General features: G+C 38.1%; 1 protein-coding gene across 1 annotated transcript in view; it reads right to left on the reverse strand.

The window, feature by feature from the left end:
- Positions 1 to 24,712, reverse strand: part of LOC139744584 (structural maintenance of chromosomes protein 1A-like) — a 48,219-nt gene that overhangs the window by 12,614 nt on the left and 10,893 nt on the right. Inside the window, exons 6-21 of the mRNA XM_071655018.1 lie at positions 24,191 to 24,276; positions 22,790 to 22,955; positions 21,549 to 21,718; positions 20,951 to 20,995; positions 19,991 to 20,204; positions 18,956 to 19,167; positions 16,968 to 17,189; positions 16,349 to 16,544; positions 15,233 to 15,301; positions 14,152 to 14,407; positions 13,298 to 13,383; positions 12,684 to 12,819; positions 11,632 to 11,777; positions 10,908 to 11,057; positions 10,020 to 10,129; positions 9,069 to 9,237 (exon numbers count right to left, since the gene is read on the reverse strand). Coding sequence (XP_071511119.1) covers positions 9,069 to 9,237; positions 10,020 to 10,129; positions 10,908 to 11,057; positions 11,632 to 11,777; positions 12,684 to 12,819; positions 13,298 to 13,383; positions 14,152 to 14,407; positions 15,233 to 15,301; positions 16,349 to 16,544; positions 16,968 to 17,189; positions 18,956 to 19,167; positions 19,991 to 20,204; positions 20,951 to 20,995; positions 21,549 to 21,718; positions 22,790 to 22,955; positions 24,191 to 24,276 — 2,433 coding nt within the window. The remainder of the gene's footprint in view (positions 1 to 9,068; positions 9,238 to 10,019; positions 10,130 to 10,907; positions 11,058 to 11,631; positions 11,778 to 12,683; positions 12,820 to 13,297; positions 13,384 to 14,151; positions 14,408 to 15,232; positions 15,302 to 16,348; positions 16,545 to 16,967; positions 17,190 to 18,955; positions 19,168 to 19,990; positions 20,205 to 20,950; positions 20,996 to 21,548; positions 21,719 to 22,789; positions 22,956 to 24,190; positions 24,277 to 24,712) is intronic.

The raw sequence follows: 24,712 nt of genomic DNA on the forward strand, positions 1-24,712 counted from the left end.
GAGTGTGGCACACAGTGGCCAGGAATTCAGTGAGAATTTGAAAGCGACTTGCCATTCTAAGCTCCTAAAATCTCGAATTATCCTGTTATATACCACCTACATACTTCATCAGAATAATGCTTAAGGGTACTGCACTTCTGCAAACAAAATGTACTGCTAGGTTGATCTCCTGCAGACACACACTGTTTTTGTGAGAACAAATTTTACTGTTACTATGTACATTGAGAGTCTTCCAGTAAGAAGGAAAAAAAGGGGGGTTGTTAAAACATTTGTGATATATGGTGCATGAAATGAAAGATACATGTACACTGACACATGTACATTTCTAGTTCATAAAGCAGGAAATGACAGGTGACTGTTAACTTTTCACACTGCTTTGCTTTTCCATGCCAAAGGAGTAAGAAAAAAAAAATGGACATTGAAAAATCACAATGTTGCTTTTAGAATATCTCCAGACCTTACACATTGATTCTGCTTTTGTTGGATTCTGCTTCATAATACTTTTTTTTATTGTTATTACACTGAAGCATAATGCTGAATGTGCTTCACATTCTGCTTTGTTTTTGCCTAGCTGGGGGAAAAAAAAGAGGTAGATGTTCCATCACACAATCCTAATTCAAAAACACTAGATCAGTTACAAGCATTTATATTTCTGGAAAATTCATACAATATTGTACTATTCAAAGTCCTATGGGAATCAATGGCCATTTAAGCTGTATTCTACATTTACTAGAAATGGCTTTGTAACAATGAGAAGAACACAAACAAGCTACAACTTGCTTTAAAACAACAAGAATTTCATGTTCCTAATGTATGTTTCACACGCACACTAGTTACCTACTCCAAGACATCAGGAGTGAGTGGGGAAAGGTTCCCAAAATGTGCTGTTTTGCCATCCTCGTTTCACAAATTAAATGTCTGTTTCACTTTAAGTGCAACATCGCAGCTTTGTCACCGCACATACCTTGAATAGTTTGTTTATGTACTTGCTGACGAAAGCTGAAACTTTTCAATTATTTGCCTTGTCATATCCAATGACATGTCAGTTCAATCAATTAACATTTTTTGAGAGCCAACACAATGTCCACAAAAAAAGGTATGACTATGTAGAGAATGTTCCAACCAATTTTGTTTTTGAAAAAATTAGTCTAACAACATGAAAGAATGTGGCTGAAACTTTCATACAAATTTCTTTTCTCTCCAACATCCTGAGCTGCAAACTAATTCTTGATTCATCATCAGCAACTGCGAACAAACAGCAGAAATTTTATACTATGGTGGGGAAGATATTGCCTCCCTAATAATTTGCCATCCATTCTGTTAACTTGGTTCCGTGATAGAAAATATTTCAAATTATATTTACTGCTCATAACACCAACAAACCATCTCATTTTCACCTTTGAGTAAATTTACAATGAACACTTTTCTAATAACAGGGCCATGAAATAAGAAGTATCCATTTCTATGTTTTAATTCCTCTCTATTCTGTTTGAATTCAAATCACAAACATTAGTCATTGCTATGTCAGGTAAGCCTCCTTGTCACTGTCATGCAAGGTTTGGAGCTACAATACAACAAGATAATTCTCGTGAAAGAAAGATGTACATAAACTGAATGTATTTAGTAAAGTAGTTGTTTCTGCTTTAAAAAGGGTTGGCACATAGACTACAATGATCTCTGACCTTTTATCCTTGAATGAGGTAAACAAAGCTCCATCTGATGGCATTATCAGTCACATAGCAACTTAACATCTTTGCATTTTTGACATATTGCACACAAACACACAGACTGATAGACAGACAGACAGACAGGCACAGACAGACACAGACACAGACACACACATATGCACACTGTTTCATATTACACCAACATCGGATGAAGGAGGGTACTCTCCATTTGTGGCCAAACACTTGATACAAGTTCTAATCTGGGTGGGGTTACTCCATTACCATGTAGAAAAAAAAAGTAAATATAAAGTTGCTCATATTTGTTTTCATGTTGATGGCGTAAATTGGAGCAATACAGTAAAAGATTCATATAACTGCACAAAAGATCGGTAGAAAGTGACATAGCTTTCATGAAACTGGGATAGCAGCCACAATCACGTATGTGACCTTGCTTTACGAAACCCACACAAAGGTCACCACATATTTTGTTGTTTTTGTTGTATGTTTGTTAAGTGTCAAAATATGGAAGAAGAGATTCAAAGAAAAAAAAAATGATATACAACTCATTCAAACTGGATGTTCCTATTACACAAAAATATGTAATAGAACCCACAGGAATGTTACTTTTGTGAAAAAAGGGGGCTTTGAAACATGGCATCTATTGAAGTACACTGACTCACTCCTTAGCGTATAGAAAAAGGAAGCTTAGAAATCCAAAGTAACCAATATATAACGACATTGCAAGATGAAATCTAAATTTTGCCTAGTGACTCTATAAGCACATTCCATTAATTCTATTTTAAAATATCGGCCCAACAGATGATTGCTTTTTAACTTTTTGTAATGATTTCATGACCACTTTCCCCAACCTGCTGATTGAAAATGGAAAAAACTAACTTCAAAGGGGAAAAAAGGTAGAAGTCTGTAATAATTTTTTTTTTTTTTTGGTAACTTTGTGTACACCAGATTTCATGGTTCCAAATTTCATATTTTTGACAGCAAATTGTTCCTCTGACAGAAAATACCAACAATCCCTAATCAGCCTACTTGACTCAACACACATTTTCTGGCCTTCTGGAAATACAAATCTGAGCAACTCTCAGTAGGTTTTGTGATACATGGTCACTAGATGTTCAAGATGATGTTACTGCCCTCTTTTTGAAAATGTCATTGCCCATTCTACATCTGAGACCCTCTTTGACACAGGAGTAGCTATACAGTAGACTCCCGTTTTAAATAATGAAGTCCTCGGGACCGGCAGTCTTCTTTCATTATATTGAAATTTCCTTATAATCGAACAAATAAACAATTTATATACATAGAGTGGATAACGTTGCAGCCTCGATTTTTACTTTGTTGTGACCGGAAATTTGTTATTCAACCATGTTCGTTATGACGGGAGTGCACACTGTACTTTATTAGGCAATTTTGGATACAAATAATTTGTATGTAATGTTGCATGCACCAGCCATAGGAGAAGTTGTGTGACAATGACATTACCATTACATCTGATATATATATGCATTCAGTGTATGAGATTGTAACTATTACTGTTTTAACAAATGCAAGCAAAATATGGCACTCTATTATCTTTCAGATTTTCCCATTGAAATGAATTTTCATTGTGTTTGCCTGTCACGACTTTGTTTAGCAAAGTCACAGCGAAATAGGAGTGGATTTTCTTTATAAGTAGTGCACTGCTAGCATTGTTTAGTACCTCATGTGTTTTAATGAGCTCAGAGTTTCTGAACTCCAATATGATTTAAAGTACCATTACTACCTGGCCTGTAGGGTGCCATTGTGTGATAAAGCAGTACTAATGGGAGAGGGAAGAACTCTGTACACTAGCATTGAGAGGGGCTTTAATACATTACTATGCCTGGCTGAAATTGCAGTCCCCTTCCCCCTCCCCCCCCCCCCCCAAAAAAAAAATCCTAATGTAGTCCATCCTAAGTTTATGCGTATGAGATAGGCATTTCACTTTAAGAACAGGAGAGGGAGCCATGGCAAAAACAATACAAAGAGATGAAGCCCACTGCAGTCAGTGTGAATGGCCAAGAACACTGGACATTTTCCAATTAGTCATATCCTTTTCAATAGTACTGGGAAACTCGTATTGAGGACCTCAAAACCATCACAATTACTATGTTATATCAGGTTTCTCACTATGTAATGGTACAAAAAAAGAAAAGAAAAAAAGAATTGAGACACTACAAAAACAAAGAGTTGGGCTCTGCAAAATCACCTTGTTATAAGAGAGTAATATTGTTACATCCAACCTTTTTATAAAGAGGTTTCCTTGTATTGCAGATTGACATATCATTAAAAAAAAAAAAAAAAAAATTATATTGCAAACTAATTGAAAACAGCCGTCTACTATGTCATTACCCTGAATGAAATTAAAATCAATGATGATGATGATGATGATGCACCTGCAATGTATACACTCCCTTTTCCTTTTCCTTCAGCATTGTGTCCATGCAATACTGTATTTGATTCAAACTACTGTCAACACATAAAGCATCTCCTGTCTCATCAATTGATATGACATTTAAGCCACATTTATTCAAATGCCATTCTTCCTTTTCCCCCCACATTTTTTCAATGTGTCACTGTATTGTACCTGGAGTTTGTGTAGCCATGCTCTTACTATATTTTGTGGCAATTGAAAACTGACCCTTTTCATACAAAATGCTGATGATGGCAGCATGTCTATGATAGAATTATACACACATACATATACACACAACACATGGTCATGTCTATCTTGTGATACAGATCTATACAAAGACATTATTGACCACTGATATTCATACACTTGTACCACAAAAATTGATTTTTTTTCTCTCCTAAACCCTCCCCCCCCCCCCTTTGATGTGCTATAACTTCTGTTCCCTGTTGCTGAATTCAAGCTGAATTGTAAACTGATGGGAACAAAACTTCAGCATTGTGTGAAATTTTGACTTTGAGATTAAAGTATATCTAAGTTGGTGTTTGTGATATTGGTAGAGTAATATTAATTATGATAATAATACACATTTGGGTAATTCCATGAAGTTGGGGCACAAAGTGTTACATTTTAGCATAACTCAATACTAATTATGCTATACATTTATTGTTTATAGGCTTTACACTTGTATTGAGACCATACATTTTCCTGGAAATTTTGTGCCATTCAGACTCAATTTTGATGAAGTTATCTTTAAAAAATGTAGTGGTGTCCTGTAGCATCGTGATGTGTCCATGTAGCATCGTGATAGTTCAACTCTGGTCCTAAAAGACAAATTAATGCAATTAGCTTGACCAAAATTTGATATAATATGCATAATTACTAGATTAGTCAGATAGCTAAATATCTTAACTTTCATATCCACAGTTTTACTTTTACAAGAAAATTACACAATTTGTCACTATGCTACGCGGTGTCCACCAAATGTAACAAAAAAGGACACCGCGTAGCATCGTGATACATTTTGTAATTTTCTTTTAAAATTAAAACTGTGTACAGGAAATTTGAGATATTTTGCTATCTGACTAATCTAGTAAATATGCATATTGCATCAAATTTTGGTCAAGCTAATTGCCATAATTTGTCTCTTAGGACCAAATTTTAAAATATCACGATGCTACATGGACACGTCCCGATGCTACAGGACACCGTTACATATTGTTTACTAACTTCATCATAATTGAGTCTGAATGGCACAAAATTTCCAGGAAAATGTGTGGCCTCAATGCAAATGTAAAGCCTACAAACAATAAATGTATAGCATCATTAATATTGAGTTATGCTTAAATGTATTTTTCAAATATCACGATGCTACATGGACACTGCCCCAACTTCATGGAATTACCCATTTACAACTTGCCATCTACCTAGTAAACCAGCTCGAAGATGCACTGTGAAACAGAAGGATAAGAAATATAAGGAGAAGTAGCCACATGTGTGCTCAGTTTACAACAAATGAGCTACCATTAGGAAAAGTTGTGTGTATGGGTGCATTCGAGCACTCTCCTTAAGCGAAGCGAACCGTACTGTACCCACCCCAGAGGAGCGCTCGAACACTCCTAAGTGTACCGTACCGTACTGTACTGAGCCAAAAGTGGACCACTTCCTAATGTTCTCCAAAAGCATACCAAAACCTTACCAAAAGTTTGCATGTGAAGAACACACGTACACACGCATACGTCACAATGCAAAGAGTTCATTCTCTTTGTTCGGGGCATCTTTAAGTAGCTTAAGCGCGCCAGGTGAATGACCCTGTTGCTGCAAAATGCGTGACCCCCTCTAAAAAGAACTTATGACGTACGCTTTCTCCACAGAGTGCTCGACTGCTCCAAATCTGGCATAGTATGGTACAGTTCGCTTTGGTTCACTTTTGAGTGCTTGAACACACTCCAAATTTGGGTTTCTAGTCCACAAGTACAATGGTGAGCATCAAAATAACCTCATGCTATTCACAAAAGCTAACTTGGATGAGAGCACCTTGTGTTGCTTACTAGATTACTAAGTTTATAAGCTCTATTATGTTGAAAGTAAGATACACCTTATTTTCTAACTCATACATGTGGCAAAAGTGCATCTTGCTTCACACAATCAAGAGGCTTCTTTATAGCTGTACTACTTCAATATCAATATACCACCAGAGCTTGCTTGAGGGGTAAAATGGTCAACAGCTTGTGACAACACAGAAGTTCATACATATTTCTCACTATGTATACAAAATACTTTTTATGGTTGAAACGTTATTATTATGGGTGTTCAGTCCTCCACCAAGGGAGGAAGTTGTGTTTTCATTGCCGTTGGTTCGTTTATTTGTCCGTGTGCAAAATAACTCAAAAAGTTGTGGATGGATTTGGATGAAACTTGCAAGAAAAGTTGATAATGACACAAGGAACAGATGATTAGATTTTGGTAGTGATCTGGGAATTGTCATGGATATTTGAAGGATTTTTTTTATCTTTTTGCAGATAGGGTCAATGAACTTGGGAGTTCAAGCTGCACGTATTTGAGGTTTGCATGTGCTCTTCTCGGGTGAGGCGCCGCGCAGCTAGAAGCTGATGACATAAACAACTAGATATATCACTAAGGCGACTGATATGCCTCCGCCATAATGCATGGTTCTCCTAATAGGTCTATAGTACAATGTCTTGACAATGTGTGATGACAGTTTCACACAACTGGCAAAATATCAAAATGACAGGTTTGCCACAAATGTGCTGAATGTTCACTTTCCTAGAACTAGGTTCAATTGGATGAATGATTAAAATGTCAGAGTGCAGGTATTTGGGGAACTGATGATTTTTACTTGACTATTGACCCTTTTACAAGTTTATGCATTGAGTAATTTTCAAGGTAATGAGAAAAAGTATAATTTCAGTATCAAATGGGAAAATAGCATTATCTAAACCTGGCCTTTGACCTTTGACCTCACAGTTCCAAAGAGAATCACTGTTAGGTTGAACATGCATAAATATGTAAGTTTCATGATGATACCTTGAGTTACTTTTGAGATATGGAGGAAAAAGTGCAATTCAACACTTTCACTTGACCTTTTGACCTTTGACCTTTTGGCAAGAAACTTCCCACAGAATATATATCGGGTAATACATGCATACATCAAGTTAAAAAAAAAAAAACCCTTCAGGCATTGCATAAATATAAGGAAAGTAGTGATATTTTGAGGAGTTGACCTTGACCTTTGACCCCTGACCTTTGAACCGTGACCCCCAACTTCCCTAGATAATTACTGCCAATTGGAACAAGCATATATACTAAGTTCCATGAAGATACCTTGAACCATTTGCGAGATATGGAGAAAAACATGAACTTTCAACCTTTTTTTTCACAAAATAACCTGTGACCTTTGACCTTTGACCCTGTGACCCTAAAATCAAAACAAAGTATTATCCCCCCAGGATATACCCTCATACCAAGTTTGATGTAAAACCACCACACGGTTCTTGAGATATCGACAAAAACAAAACGGGACGGACGTACGTACGGACGGACAGACGGACACCACCACACGGTTCTTGAGATATCGACAAAAACAAAACGGGACGGACGTACGTACGTACGGACGGACGGACGGACGACCCGAAAACATAATGCCTCCAGCTACTTCGTTGGCGGAGGCATAAAAAGCTTCTATAGTGGGAAATTAGATGATTTTCAGCATGTGTGTATTGGGTGGAAACTAGCTGCTTGGCAGAGGTTTGTACTCTTAGAGTGTTTTCCTTGTTACAAATGTGATGACAGAAAAACGTAACACAAAACATTAAAAGAAACAAACTATTTGATTGAATCAATCTGAAAAAAACAAAACAAAACTGAAACAAAATATTTGCATCCAAATACATACTCCTACAAATCCATTAACATTAGCCATCTTTCAACACACACACCAAATCGTGTCACAACCAAACTATCACATTTTGTATATTGTATATGCCACACAAAAATGGGACCTATAAATTGAAATGGTATAGAACCTGAAGGAAACAACCACTGACTTGATCTAGATTGACAGGACAATGAACACAAATGCCCCATATATACAGTGCATACAGAAGGCCTTTGCCAAAGGAAACACTCTGAAATTATGATTCACTTTCTCAAGAAAACATGCAGGCTGGAAGACAGGGTGCACAAAATCACTTCTGAGTACATTCTTTCAAAAATATCTCTGTGCAAGATACAAGGCAATCAAAATGTGACAATGCTCATGTGCTGAGAAAAATATGTTAGTATACAGTTAATGAATGGTCATGAGTGTGATGGAACAAAATTTTACACAATGTGAAAGATAGAGGCGCTTGAAGCCGAGTTGAAAAAAGCACCTCATCTTTCACCAAGTATGAAATCTTGTTCCACTGGATGAGTAAAGACTATACACTATTTGTTTTAAACACCTCAGATGGCAACAGATGTAGTCCACACATGATTCTTGAATTTAGCACAGAAATGGCAACCATTTTTGTGATGATGGCAATGAGTAGCAGCAGTCAGAGTAAGCCTTCAAGTGTATGTATGTTCGTACATACGTGAAACTGATCTGTTGAAGTTGTTTACAAAAAGAGTGACAAAAGTATACGCTTGTAAGCACGCTTGTAATTGTTGAGCGTGCACGGCAAATGTTTGTTCAGTGTGATATCAGAGCCGTGCAATGGCAAACATGCGTCATCCAATTTTGCTCAAACAAAATTCCACAGCTGACAGCCACAGCCTGCGATGGTACTTTTAACTGAATGTCATGTGATGGGCAATCGACCAATCGGATAGTTACATTCTGTTTAGGTGTTGTATAATGTAATGGGTAAGGTATTGTATCTTACAGCAAGCCTGATTTAAGCACACATTCCACCATCTATAGCTATGACAGGAGTTCAGTATCTCACCTTGTAGATGTCATCAATGCGGTTTGAGATGTGCTCAAAGCAGGTGTTGAAGCGTTCGTAGCGCTGCTTGCGGATGATTTCAAACTGCTGCTTGGCCTTCTTGGCTCGCTTCCTGGCGGCCTCAAAATCCTCTGTGGTGGACTGGAATCGTTCCTTCACACCATCCAATCTTGAAGGTAAGAAAATGGCAATGATAACTTTATTTGTGAGCCTTGGACATGATTACCTCATCTAATGTACATACGAGCTTGTGATTAATTTCACTGTTTCATTAAACGAGAAGATACTTCCATAACTTTCTTCTGCTATATCTGATATTTATGAAAGTTCCACCATTCTGTTCGACTGATTTTCAATTATTTATCCAACCCCACTAAGTCTGGATTCTGGACTCTTTTTCTGATTTATTTTACTTGCTGCAGCAGCTGCTATCTCACTGTACATGTCAAGTCCACTGATGGTGGGATCCCAAGAATGAAAAAAAAAGTCCAGGCTGATTGCTCTCAGCTGATAACCGAGGCCCAAAGTTCATGCACTTGTAATTCGCACATTCACTCCCTCAATATTCGGAGGCAAAATTGAAAGCTGAGGAGCACTTGGTCTGGGGTCTCTTTTTCTCTGGGCTGACAGGTACTTAGTATTCCACCATCATTTGACTTGATGTGTACATTTAGGTTTAGCAGCTTGAATACAAATATCATAAAAAGAGTCCGGAATCTGGACTAACCCCACCTAAACATGGAGTGGGCATGCAAGTTACTGAGAGGTGACAAATGGCTGTCTACCATCAACAACAGGATGACGTCACACTGGATAAACATGACTTTACTTCAACATTACTCAAACTTTGACATGGGGGTAATTTTCTCAAAGTCAAAGTAAATTGTCTATTAAATCTATCCTTATACAATTTGGACTTCACTCAAAGCATGCAGTGAAAGTAGTTCTCACTTTTCCATGGCCTTCATGTTTGGTGCTGCGATTCGCTGCAGGGTGGCCTCCATGCTTGAAATCCCAGAGGCAAGCTTGTCTCCTTCTTCCTTGATCTCACTTCCCTCAAGCTAGGAAGAGAAAACATAAAAGCATGTGCTTTCAACATCAATCATGCTTTAATACCCAGCAAGTAATCAACTCATCACATGTAACGCAAACCAAACAATAAGAAAATGCTTCTTCAAAAAATGTTGTTATGTAAACAGCATTGTATCCAAAAATATACTATACAGTATATTAGGATCTACTAAAGAACAAGTCTGATAGAATATTCTGGATATTTAACAATACAGAAAATTGAACAGTTTACATCTTAAACAGCTTAGAGAGCCATTTCTTTTTACCAGTCAATCTAATGCGGTCAATCACACACTGATCAAAACTGCTCCCACCTGTTGAACACTGCACGACACTCAATACAAGATGTACTTTACCAGATATTTCAAGTATGATCCCTTCTTGGCTTTGAATGTTTTTGCTTTATCATTTAAAAAAAAAATCTAAATCTTGGTCACTTGACTTATTCTTTTCACACTTTGATGGCACATCTGCTGTCACGTAATTGTGAGATCACAAGGAGTTAAGATTTCCCAATTTCCACCTCCTGATTGCAAAAATATATCAAAGCACTTTGAACACCTGGGGACTGCTGCATAAATCTTTTTACCCAAGGAAAATCTCTGGTATGAACTGAAACCCAGGTTAGTATGATTCTGCTATTGACTCTTAACACATGAAAAGTTCTGTTCAAAAGTGATACGACTTTTCTCAGGTAAAAAGTTTTATGCAACAGGCCCCTGAAGTTTGCGACTGAAGCAGGGGAGTTGAATGTTTGTGAGATCTTACCTCTCTGAGGCTGTGGCTGAGTCGTCGGTAATTGATGATGATGTTGGCCTCCCGGGCGTAGATGGACTTAGCTCCTTGGCTACTCATGCTGTCCATACCGGTCATCCCCGTACTCTCAACATCCTCCGAGTCTCGCTGGCTGCTGGACGGCTGAAACAACACAAACCACAGAGTATGATGTCACCTTTACGCAATGCCACTGTGCAAACACAACAACTTCACTCAGAGGGATGGTGATACATCAATCAACCGAACATTCATCATTACACTAGCTATTTACAGGCTTGCCAAAAACAGTTCGGGATATACTTGTATGTTATGCACATCTAAATAGGTGGAAAAAATCCAAATGATGAAGGCTTTTAGATTCTGTTAACCAGACTGAAAGAGATATTCCAAGTTTCAGGGAGACTCCTGAAGAATCAGGGAGAAGTGGCAGCTCTGAAATAAGTATGGCAAAGTCATTGGCTAGAGGAGATGGCTTCTTTTGTGGATCATTCTTGTCTTGCACAAAAGAAGAAGAATTATAAACTCCTGTCAGATTTTTTCTTTTTTCCCAAGCAAAACCATTTCTTCAGTACATACAGCAAACGAAGCATCAAACTTTTTTACATAATGCAAGCAATACATTACTCATTCCTAAAACTATCTAAAGACCACTATATACTAGTTGCAATTAGTTCTTGTTGTTCGGTTTCTGGTGTCGTTGAACTCAGCGTCATACCTCGGCTTCTTCTGAAATATCGTCCATATTTCCCCTCTTCATGGGTAGTTTGATGTCCTCCATCTTACAGGCTTTGAGGTGGCTGTGACGATCCGCCTTTTTCTGTTCCAGCTTCGTCTCGGTCGCTGTCATCTGCTTCTGCACGGCTGCATTCATCGAATCAAACACACAACAGAACCATTAGGACATGGTTATCTTCACGGATTGTCACTAGTGATATCAAAACACGCTTCCACTATGTTCATTCATAGGGCGCAAACCTACAGATCCCAGTCATGTTAATATCTTCTGATTTTTTTTCCAAAGATATTCCCAGGTTTTTAGTTTAGAATACAGATATATCACTTACTGCACATATAGGCTCTTCTGTCAAAGAGTACTGTAAAAATTGATATTTTCGCGCGACTAATTTTTCGCGCTTGGCCGGGTAAGAGGAGTTTCGCTTGTTTTTAATTACGCGGAATCAAGACATCAACGAATGGAACATATGGCACGCAAAAAAATGGTTGCGCGAAATGTGCGAAAATCTCAACATCGCGAAAATTTCCACTTTTACAGTAAACAGATTGAAGCAACTCTTTTTGTTGCTGTTTTTATTGTGAGAGAACAGCATGAAGTTAGAACATTTTAGCTGAGACATGCCATCAATCATTCTGAATCTCAACCCTTGAAAACATGTTATGTTTGAGTCTGCTAGATGCCTTTGTGCATTCAGTCATTAAATCTGCAATCTTTTGCACATGACAAAGCCCCTCACGCAAGAAGGAGATTAACACATCAATGCAAGACACAGGGACCCTCGGAATGTGTAACACAGAAAAGACCCTGCCTCAATAGCAATTTCATAAATCTATTAGACAGATACTTGATATCAAATTTTGAGCTGTTTCATTATCAAAAATGGACTATTCACAGCAATTCAGATGTCCAAACAGAGTTTAGGAAATATACAAAGAAACAGAAGATCTTGTAGTTAACCAATTTTGAAATCACCACTCACATAGAGCTACAAAATATATATTTTCTTATGAGTAGACTGTGAATGGCAATACCTGTGATTTCTTTGTTGCAAGAGATGAGCTGTTTCCGAATCTCCTCCACCTCGGCATTCTTGTCATCGATTTGCGATTTCTTTGTTGTCTTGGAAAACTTCAGCTTTGTCATTGACTCTGTCTCTTCGTCAATGATCTGATGAGAAGAGATTTGAATCCACAAACAAGCCGATGAATAGAAAAAAGGTGAAATACAAGGACAAAATTGTCAACAAAGACAACTCAAGACAGAATCCTTTCAGTGAATTTCAATCCTTTCAATGAACAAAGTAAGGTACTTGTGAATACAAATCAATTACATGATACAAGGGTTATGAAGTGCAATTTGTTTTTGTCTTAGTTATCTCTAACATGGTTGCCATGGTGACAACTTTCAGCCAATGAGTGTTCCCATCAGTTTGTGAGGTCTGCAAAATTTATTCACACACCTATTACTGACATTCATGAACAGTGTGGACAAGGAAAAACATGCGACACTTTTTGCTAAAACTAAAGACAAGGTATTTACAGAGTGGTGGAAATCACTGTCTCAGCCCCTATATCTCATAAAAACCCTAACTGATTGCACGTGGTGCTTCATTCCCTCCTTGGGATGGGTCTCTCAAAAAACTCACCTTCATCTGCTTATTTTCCTCCTTCTTGAGTTTTTCCAGATCCTTCTCATCGCGAGCCACCTCCTTGGTCCACTTGGTTACGTTGGCTGTAGGTTTTAATTAAAGTAAAGTGTTAGGGAGACACAAGTGATTTCAGGAAGAGGGCATGTTACACTTCCAGGTTCATCAGAGTGTATGTCTGTGCTGCTACTGCAAATCATCATGTACCAACGAAGATTGTGCCTATCTTAATTTTCCAGATATATGCATGACCTAGGCCTGGGCCCCCATTTCATAAAACTTGTCATCAAAAACAAGTTGCGATAGTTGTTATAAGCTACTAAAATTCTTGCATCTGATTGGCTGAGAGTACATTTGTCATAGAAATGTGGCAGTTGTTACTGTTAATAAGTTTTATGAAATGTGACCCAGATCATACTTCAGTACAATGTTCACGACTTTCATCCAAGATGAACAATACCAAGTGTTCCAGAAATTTCCTTGGACATGATAACTATCTGACCGAATGGCAAGCTACAACATGCAGGTTTCAAACTCACTATTTCTAACATGGTAGCATCTACCATATCAAACACAGTACTCTGAACATTTTGCACAGACAGTAATGACAATGTGACAAGTGGTTCAGTACAGGTTCCCTAGAGCAGTGCTTATCAACCGGTGGGCTCCATTGTGGGCCAAAAATGAAATAATAAAGTTGGTATTCAATCTAACTGAGTCTGAAAAAAAAACAAAACAGAAAAACTGCAGGAGCCAAGCCGCCTCAGGTTAAAAAAGGGTAGAGAAGCTCGGCCTTAGAGGACTCTTAGATGTCAACCAATGGTCACCCAGTGTCCGGAGTGAGTCTGCCTCACCTTCCGTGTCCCTGGACCTCTCGTACTCCAGCTGGTTGACCAGACGAGACTTCTGGTTCTCAAACTCCAGCCGTTTCTTGGCTCTCTCCTGCTGCTGCCGCAGCTCCTTCTCCTCATACTGCCGGATGTTGGCCACGCCTATCTGGGCGCAGAAGTTGGAAAAGACCTCATCCTCCACCCTGTTCATGGAGACCGTCTTGGCCTTGATGAGCTCGGCTCGCTGGGCAATCTGCTCCTCTATGGCACTCATTCGAGGCTACATATGAAGAAACAAGCAAATTAGTGTCTGGTGTTGATTAAAGATCATCTTGCATTTTGAAAAGGGTACAAAGTCAAGTATAGAGTGTAGTATATGAATCAAAGTCTATATCAGACAACTATGTCAATGTCATGGAAATTGGTATCATCAATAAGATGCAAGTATTGAAATCCCGGTCAATACTATGCTTACAGTGGTTGCCAAGGTAGTATATGACTGAAAGGGACAGATAAGGCACATGCAATCCTATTTCCTACAATGAAATTTGGTCATCTTTTATTTTGCTTTTTTTTAAAATTATGGTACTCATGGAGATATTTAAAATGAGTTTATAGGTTTAACATGATGTGCCTCCAGAAATAGTGTACATCATTCACATTGCAAAGAGATTATATACCATTTTCTTTTCTTAAATCTGAACTGTATGAAGCACTTCACAACAAAGTCTTGCAAACTGAAAAAACAAAACAAAACAACAACAGAGTACTGAAAAAAAAAAATCATCTTTTACTAAAAAGGTTTTGTGTCACATTATATGACTGTGTTCATGTATGCTGATGCACAGTCATACACTCTAAATAAGATAATGCTACACAACAGCCACTGAAGCAAAACTGAGAAGGACTTCAAATCAGCCAGACATAATGCATTAAAAACATGCAAAAGACATCCAGGTCATGATCGTCTCTCGCTTGGTTTTCTGCAGCTCCTTCAAGTCTGTCGTCAGCTCCTGCTTCCTTTGCTTCAGACTGTTCAGAGATTTCTCGTCCCAGCGACGGGCTTTCGCCTTCAGGTCACTGGTGACAGAAAAAAACAACTTACATCAAATCCTTCCAAGTCCTGCATCAGTTTCTGGATGGCTTTGTCATTGTTGGCAAGGATCTTCTTTTCCTGCAAGATGAAAAATCGAAACCATCATAAACATCATATACAAATCCTGGAAGCTGAGGAGGGAAAGAACAAAATAACATCAGTTTCAAAACAAAATAAACTTTCACAGCTATACCTAGCCAGGCTTGAATTACATACATAATATACAAGCGGTGGGGGATCACACACGATTACAATTCTTTTGACTGGCTTTTTCTGCAGATTGTGGTGAAACAAGGAGTAAAACTAAGCTACATACATATTTAAGGGGAAAAAGTGGAAGAAATTCAAGAGACATTACCTACTAGGACTGAACTTGTACCATTGTATTTTTAACACAAAAAATATGCAGTCCTGTTACACACCCTAACATCAGATTTTGATAAACTGATTTCTTTGTCATTTTGAATTTCAATTCTTATAGCATAAATGTCACTTGTATCCAGAGAACGCAACATTTGACCCCCCCCCCATCACAACTTGCTGCATTAAAATCACAAAATATATCAGGATTTCTGATGTTTAAAGACGTAAGTACACACACACACAAAAAAATGCAACATGTACACACACACATTACAGTAAACCTACAGATTAGATTGAAGTAATATCCATGACTGAATAGCAAATTACTAACATCTTTAAATTGATTTACTGAAAGTTCTTCATTTAAGCTAAAACAATCATAAGCTCTGGTAAACCTACAGGCCACTTAAAAGCAAAATCTTTGATTGATTGAGAACTACCCTGATGTTTTCTTGTCCCGTACATGCTCTTGCCACCATTACTTTGCTTCATTCATGTCAACACGTGACTACGCATTTTCCTCTATCCTCTATAGCTCCTAGCCTAGGGAACTCCCTCCTGTCTTTTCTCTGTGAAATTGACAAACTGGAACTTTTTCACAAGGCATTCAACTGCTAACTCTCTTGGAGGAGTCTGTGCCTTTGAATGTTTCTTAAACAGATATATATGGCACTATACAATGCTGTTGATCATCATCATAATCATTATCATCATCATCATCATCATTATCATCATCACCATCAATACAAGCAGCTGACTTACAGTGTTGTCTCGGTCATTGATGGAGTACTTGAGTCTGGTCTCCAAGCCACTGATCTGGGAGCGGATGTTGTTGAGCTCGGACTCCTTTCGCTTGGTTTTCTGCAGCTCCTTCAAGTCTGTCGTCAGCTCCTGCTTCCTTTGCTTCAGACTGTTCAGAGATTTCTCGTCCCAGCGACGGGCTTTCGCCTTCAGGTCACTGGTGACAGAAAAAAACACAACATTAGGCAAACTTTATAAAGCCCTTTTAAAGGCAGACTTTTAAATGAACACTAAATTCCCGCCCCCCTCCTCAACATAAGTTGGAGATGGTAGAGAACACACAAGAATTGCTGAATGAAGTGTACACATAGGTATATATGCTGAAATCACTGTAATTCTATATAATAATTTTAACAGCAATATGGTATGAAATATCATAAAATAAAACATTGGACATTCATCAAGTAAGGCATGATTTATACTCAAAGGCTAACATCACTATCCAGACTCTATGTCAAACAAACCACACATCAATATCTGCTTGTTTACAATATGACGTAAGTAGATTGAAGATTGATTTCACTTTCACCGTACAGGTGTTTTCCAAAGAGGTGTGAGAGAAAACTTGTTGAAGTTTTACCTTGCACCTCCAGATATGATTCCAGATTTCTGGAACATGGTTCCATCTAGAGCTACAGCCTTGTGTCTCTCATGGCGGCCAAAGGCGATGGTGCGAGCATCTTCAACCGTCTCGCAAACGAGAGCATTGCCACAAGCATACATCAGGGCTTTCTTGACATTGGGCGGCTCATAGCGGATCACATCTATCACAAGCTTCACCCCTCGAGGGTCGCGGATGTCTCTGTGTACATGGAATAAATCAACAAGAATTCAATTAATTCACGCGACTTTAACCCTAATCAGGGTTATCGCAGCGCGATAAGCTCCCGCCGCGATGTTTCATGACTTTTTTCTTTGAAGTATCGCGCAACTTTTGAGACCAAAATTGTTGCGCCCGCGCGTACCGTTTTGATGTGACGCCCGTTCGAAAAAAATTTGTCAACCCCAAAATTGCTCCAAAACATGATTTTGTGTACAAATCCAATGCAAATTGTGTTTTTTCAATTAATTCACATAAAAATTCATATCTTGACTTAGAATGGACGAAATTAATTTATTTTAGCATAATAAAGCTTCGAAACATGTCTGTGACAAATTTTGGCCAAAAAACAAACAAAAACAAAAGGTCGAAAAACAAAGAAATACATAAGAAATTTAAAAAAAATCAAATACATAAGAAATTAATTTCGATACAGATTTTTTTTTATCCTATGTCTCAGGAAAATGATACAAGAAACATTTTTACAAAGAAATTAGCTTAATTAGAGCATTAATAAGTGATTTAGAGCCCCAAACTGATTTCATGCATAAATCACAATAATTAATTAATATAAAATATAAGAAAAATTTTTCAGAGAAAGCAACCATACATTTTGATAGTATACGTCGCGGGCGTCGCGTGTGCCGATTTTCGGCGCAATCACGCGTTCCATACGCGAGATCTGAAGGGGGGGCGGAATCTGCCCCCCCCCAGATATAGCATAGCCAAAAAAGCCCAGCCTGATTAGGGTTAATCTCATGAATTCATGTGTCTACAGGATAATGGCAATGTGTTTCAAAGTGGACAACTTGAAGTAATAGCACAAATAAACATATACGCAAATATCACCTAATTCAAATGTATCATTAAAGTTGATATGAACTTACGTCACTGACCAACAGTTAATAACGTAATTATGTGCATATGGCTGCTGTATTTCAATTCTTTAAACTTGGTATCTTTTTCTGTAAAATGCCCCTATAATAATTCAACCTGATTTTTTTCTCTTTTCATTATGTTTCTTAACTGACCCATTGTCTCACACATAGCTGACTATATTTACTGTCAAGCTTAGATTTTAATCTTCTTAATTCAAGCAAACCTGTGCCTACCCAACATAAATAAGCAAAGAACATACCAATGTGACTCTTGGCCATAGATTCTTGTTAAATGACTTCAAGTCAGCGAAATCAGACTTTCTGCTAAACATCTTAATTTTTTCAAAATCAAGCTTCATTTTAAACAAGCTTCACGTCGGAAAAATCCAGCTACACTTTGTAGGTATTTATTGACTTACAAATTGCTTTTTTTCCCTGTTTTTTTCAAATACACTTAACTTTTCATTCCATGCCGATATGTGCCTACACGCAACGCTTAACACTGGCACCAATCCAATGTTCCCAGACCGGTAAAAATCACTGTTGGACCAGTAATTTTTCAGGAATTGCCAAATTTACTGATCCGACATGACTGGTAAAAAATAAATAAAAAATGAAAAATAAATAAAACTGTGTGGGCCAGTTGAAAAAAAAAGTACAGGACCAGTGAATTTAAGGTTCCGACCAGTGAATTTAAGGTTCCGACCAGTGAATTTAAGGTTCCGACCAGTAAAAAAAAAAATGGAAAAACTGGGTATCTATTGGTCCAACAGAGACAGGTTGGACCAGTAGGCAACAGTGGGTTAGTGTGCAGCCCTGCTATATGACATGATATTAAGCTGCATAGAACATGAGATTTGAATCACACACCTCAGCTTCTCATTAATGGGCTTCACTTCAATGAAATCCAGGGGGAGAAATGTCTCAGGATCAGATCGCTGCTCCTTCATGTACTGGATACAGTCTCTGGCCGTCTTCTCTGAATCCACAATGATGGCGTCCATGTTCTTACCCAGCACCTTGGTGACTGCTATCTGGTATTTCTTCTGGCTTGGTTCACAGAGGTCAATCAGACGCCCATACTGCATAGGATGTCAAGGAGGCCCAATGGTGTGCATTTTTTTTTCACAGCTAAACACAGAAATATTGTATACAGTCAACCTTGCCTACGTCGAATCTATTTGGACTGGAGAAATAGCTTCAACTAAGAGAAAATTCAACTTATGAGGGACTAAAATCTATAGAATATAAATAGAAGATGACTTCAAAAGACCTTTGACTTAGGCATTTATTCGACTTGTGCGGTATCGACTTAATACTTACATTTCTTCCAGCACATGAAAAAGAAAATGAACTCCTCAAACAAAGCAGGATAATATGTATTAACAACAAAAGGCTAATTGCATATCATTTTCTTTGTAACTGGGGAAAATGCACTGGTTAAACATTATCCCACAAATGCATACCAAAATTGGTAGATCTTGATATGATCTTCAGGAAGTTCAGGAAGCTCTTGTTTAGTTTCAGTTGGGCAACATCATCAGTATGCCTAGGGATGTTCACATACATATATTGAAAACCACGTCTGGATGTTAATATCTCATTTCTGTCCCATTTACATGCAGATCTGGACCACTTCTGTCGAGGACCCAGACTTCTTTGCCCTCTAACTTCATAAAATTTTGCCTCTGATTTCAATCATTTCTACCTTTAAGTATGCAATGATGCATCAACTGAGACTCTTTCTGTATCCTTCATTGACATGTCTTATATCACAATCAGCGATGCACCTTCATCACGCACAAAGCACAAAACATCATGCTGTATAACTGTCTCTACTGCCTTGGAAAGATAAAGTTTCCATCTGAAAGGGCTAGACCATCAACTTGGAGACTAGTTCCTCACCACGCCATTGAAGAGCCTCTTGAGGTTGTCGATAAGTTCTGCCTTCTTGTGATGGCGAGCACTCTCGTGTTTGTCCACTTTGGCTTCTCCAAGCTGCTCCACGATGGACGTCATCTCTGACTCAATCTCCTGCATCCTCTGGGACGCTCCCATCACCTCCTCCTCCAGACTCTCCCGCAGCCGCGTCTGCTCCGTGATGTTGGTCTCACTGGTCCTGGAATGTTGAGTAAAGTATTCAAGGTTTTAACATCTCTGGAAGTGATACTCTTTCATTGAATATTGGTACACATCATCTAATTCCTTCCAAGTTAGCAATATAAATACCACATGGCACAACTTGCCTGTTTTATCTTGTTACTCTCTTAGGTACAGAACATGCTGTATTTTCTGCCAGCTTATCAAGAAACATGTTAGCCTAGCTGTCTAATGAAATAAAGTGTTAAGTACTATAAAGCACACACCAGCTGCATCATCAACTACAAAACACAACTTGAATGAAATCGTCCCCTACATCCCCCCTCAGCAAGGCAAACATCAAATGAAATGCACCATCTTCATTAAACCTGCCTTCATTCTTGCCTAAAAAGAAGCTCTCCATTATTAACTAAATTAAGTTGCGATAAATTTGTTTAACACTGAGTGGGATGAACCTTGCTGGATACCTGCTGTCATCTACCTGCTTAAGAGTTCTGTTTTGAATAAAATTTGTCTAAACAGAAATTACATTGAGTTGAAGAGTATTGCATTCATTTCTGGCACAAATTAGGCAGAGTAAAAGAACACGTACCCATAACTCCGTGCTACTCATGAAATTTTGTTTCATCATACATACAACATTAAAGCAATACTGCCTTTACTCATTAAAATAAATTTTATGGGACACTTGAAACCATTTGCACACTTGAAATAATTGGTACAAATCCAATCACTCCATACATCTATCATTCCCTCATGTCTTACCTGATATACTCATTCAGCTTTTCCACACGTCTCTGGTTCTCTTCCCTAGAAGAATGAGTGAAGAAGTGAAGAATGAATTATATATACAAGTTGATGGCCGATCTATGTACATACAGAATAAGCATGAAAGTTATCTCTTACTTTTTATTTCAAGTTATTTCTGTCAGTTTGACTTTATCTTGACTTGCTATAACTTTACCATGCCTTGCATATTTACAAGTTTTTGAAGTATCAACATGTCACCAACAAAAATGATGAATCTCTGTGACATCTAGCCTTTGCATTATTACAAAGAAAACAAGGCCATTTTTCAGGAACTATTTACTAATACAGTGTATCTAATCACTGATCTGCCCTAGCATATATCCCCTTTACACCACTCTTAATGTAACTGATCAATGTTTTATTAGTTATTACATGACCAGAAACTCTCCACAGAGACAAGTGGACCACCCCTCCCCCCCCCCCCCCCCCAAAAAAAAGAAGAAACTATCATCTCTTTAATATATCTATTTAATATAAGATTAATTCACTCATTGGCTTTCCTTTAGATCCACATACTAGAATATCACACAGATTTCACTCCACAATACATCACCTCTCATGCTCCTTCTGTTTGATCTTGGCTTGGATCTCAGACTTCCGTGTCCGCTCACTTTCCAGCCGGTCCTGGTCAGACTTTTGGTCCCGGTTGAGTTTCTCCAACTCCTGCAGTAGCTGGGCTGCCCTCATGCCAGCCTCTTTTTTCAGGGAGTGGTACTCCTCAACCTACGGATTAGGAGCAAAAAATGGAGAGAGAAATTTGAAGGCTAAAACTGTGATATTGTCAGAATTTCACTAATCTTTCTGCATTTTCTTAATCCATATACATAGAGGAAACTTCTTCCTTTCATTGGAAGTCAATAACATGGTGCACCAAGTTTTAGCTTTTGAAGTGCATGGGCATACAATATTAAAAAATTACTGTAGATGCAAAAATATTCATTTTCAAGAATTTTCAAGAATTTTGCGCTATTGGCGAGTGCAAATTCCATATATCCTGCAAAAATATCTTCACAATTTTCTATGCACAACAGAACATGTTGAATCAGGAGCTTATCAGCTTATAAAAAATACTACTGTAGTACAACATGTATATGTATGTGAATTCATTTGAATGAGTGTGTGTACTCTAGTAGCTTTCAGTGCAGGCTGTAAATTGGAATGGACTGCCATGTGTACTGCATTCAAATACATGTATTTGTGTGATAGATAATGTACAGCCCTTATTGTCTACAGTAAGGCATGCTGTATGAACATTGTGCTTTGTAGTATTGAGATGGTTTGGTGTGGTTTGAAACTCTGATTCCATCTTTTTTGTGCATTGGATGAAACAACTGTGCAACATGAATCAAAGAACCAACGAATATGCTTTTGAGCCACTTAGCGAGAAAATGTAGACGCGGCAAAATAAACGTGTTCACAGTACTGAGTAAGCCTTTCCATCCTGTCAGGCGGTGAATTAACTCAGTCGGTAGCACGTCTGCCTCACAATCCAAAGGACCCTGGTTCGATTCCTGGGTCCCACAGATCAATGTTGTGTGTGCCCATACTATCTCCTCTAGTAAGAGTCAAAACATTCTGTCCCTTGGAAATGGAGGTCCCGCGTGTGAGAGAGTCACAACTCATGCACGTAAAAGATCCCACTTCATCTATTCATCGCAAAGAGCAGGGTGTTACACCCAGTGATGTGGTCCTGCCTCACATCCAACTGGACCCCATGGAAGACCAGCTATTGCAGCTGAATATGGGCTATCCAGCCATCTTCTCAGATGGAGATGAAACGAACAAAAATCCTACCTGAGATTTCTCCAGAGTCATGTCTTTGCCCTGGCTCTGACTCTCCTCCTCCAATCTCTCCTCATACTCCTGCCTCTTTCTCTCCACAGCATCCAACTCCTCCTCCAGCTCCTGGATGTCCGCCATGTGCTTCTCATGCGCCTTCTTGGCCGACTTGAGAGATTTTCTGTAAGAATGATGATGATGATGATGATAATAATAATAATAATAAAAAAAAAATAAATAAATAATAATAATAATAAAAATAATAATAATAACAACAACAACAACAGCAACAACAGCAATAATAATAATAATAATAACAACACAGACATTTATATCACGCGACATATCCACTTGTAAGTGCTCAAGGCGCTCACAACTAATGTTTATAACAAAATACACAATCTGACGACATGGGAGAAGACTAGGACGAGTATATATCTTGCTTTGAATTCACACACTCATTTGAAAAGGAACATCCCATAACAAGGCCTCTTCAGAGTATATCTTAGCCTTTAGCAGGTAAACAGCATGGAGGAACATCTCAGACAGATTTGGGTTCTTATGTACTAGAGATACTCCCAGACTAATCTCTGTCCTAATGGTACATGATTAGACAGTAATGTGTTTCAGCCATGATGTCTCTCTCAACATACATACATGTACAATTGGATGCCTGGCAATGCTGTGGTAACAATAATGGAAGGGCCCTTTAATAGTGAGAGCAAAGCAGAAAGTCACGAAGCTACCCTTCTTACAAAATTGATCAATTCTAAACTGCAGTGCACAAAGAGAGCCATTGACATATCATTGTTCATTTCATTCACATCAATTTGATAATCAGCTATCATTTATTACACACACAAGCAAATGGTTGACTGTATTAACCAGCACATCCATACTGGCATGTTTACATGATTAACCAATGATAATGTATTGTAATATACAGTTGTACTGCAAAGAATCAAAAACTCATGCACGCATGCACCAGGAAGCATGTCACACTGGAAATGGTCTTTGGTCAAATGCTCTGTACACAAATAAAAGCAATTCTTATAGAAACACCTATCTGTCAAACTTGAGCCATCTTGCACAACAAGAATGTGAACATTATACTTTCACAAAAACAGATGCTGTAATGTTTGCAGTCTTACACACAAATCTACATTACAGATTTGAATATTTTCTGTGTAAGTTATTACCTCACATGTAATACATATCAATTTTTTATACTATGGAGTTTATCAACGAACCATAACCTATCCATGCTATGGATTGACTTAAGAAAGCCTGAAAAGGAAGGCCCTACACAGATTAACTTTCACGGTAAATAACATTCCAACATTTCACACAGACAATAAGCAAAAGCAAAAGCAAAACACACAAGTTATATCTTATAGAGTAAACATATTCTCTTACTTAGCAGTTTCTAGCTTCTTGTTCATGTGACTTGTATTCTCCTTGGCCTTGATGAATTGAGGCTTCTTTTTATTCAGCTCAACTTCCTGTTGTACAAACAAACAATAATGCAAACGAGAAGAGCTTCACCAGTCAGCATTGTCACGAAGTAAAAGCCTTCCACATACTCTAACAGGACAATGTGAACTTCCATTGGTCAGCTAATTATTCACATAAACTTCTTCAACATACAATTAGGTGGCATCACTGCAAAGAATACACAATACAAATCTCTAACAGCCCAGTCCTTGTGCAAGTCTAGTGAGTTCATCCTATGCTGTAGTTTTAAAAAAAAAAGAAGAAGAATAGACAGATGGCTGTTGAGGGCAAAAATTAGATAGAAGGGGATGATGCTCCGAGTCTCAATGGCAATATGCATGCTTTCATCAAGACTTCATACAGTACATGGTTAATACTCTGGCATAACAATCATACGATTCAATGTGTACTAGACAAATTTACCTTGTTTCCAGAAAGTTTGTT

Source organism: Diadema antillarum, unplaced genomic scaffold (assembly GCF_040938485.1).
Source record: "Diadema antillarum isolate AM-2024a unplaced genomic scaffold, OU_Dant_1.0 seq00001189_RagTag, whole genome shotgun sequence".
Lineage (NCBI taxonomy): Eukaryota > Metazoa > Echinodermata > Echinoidea > Diadematoida > Diadematidae > Diadema > Diadema antillarum.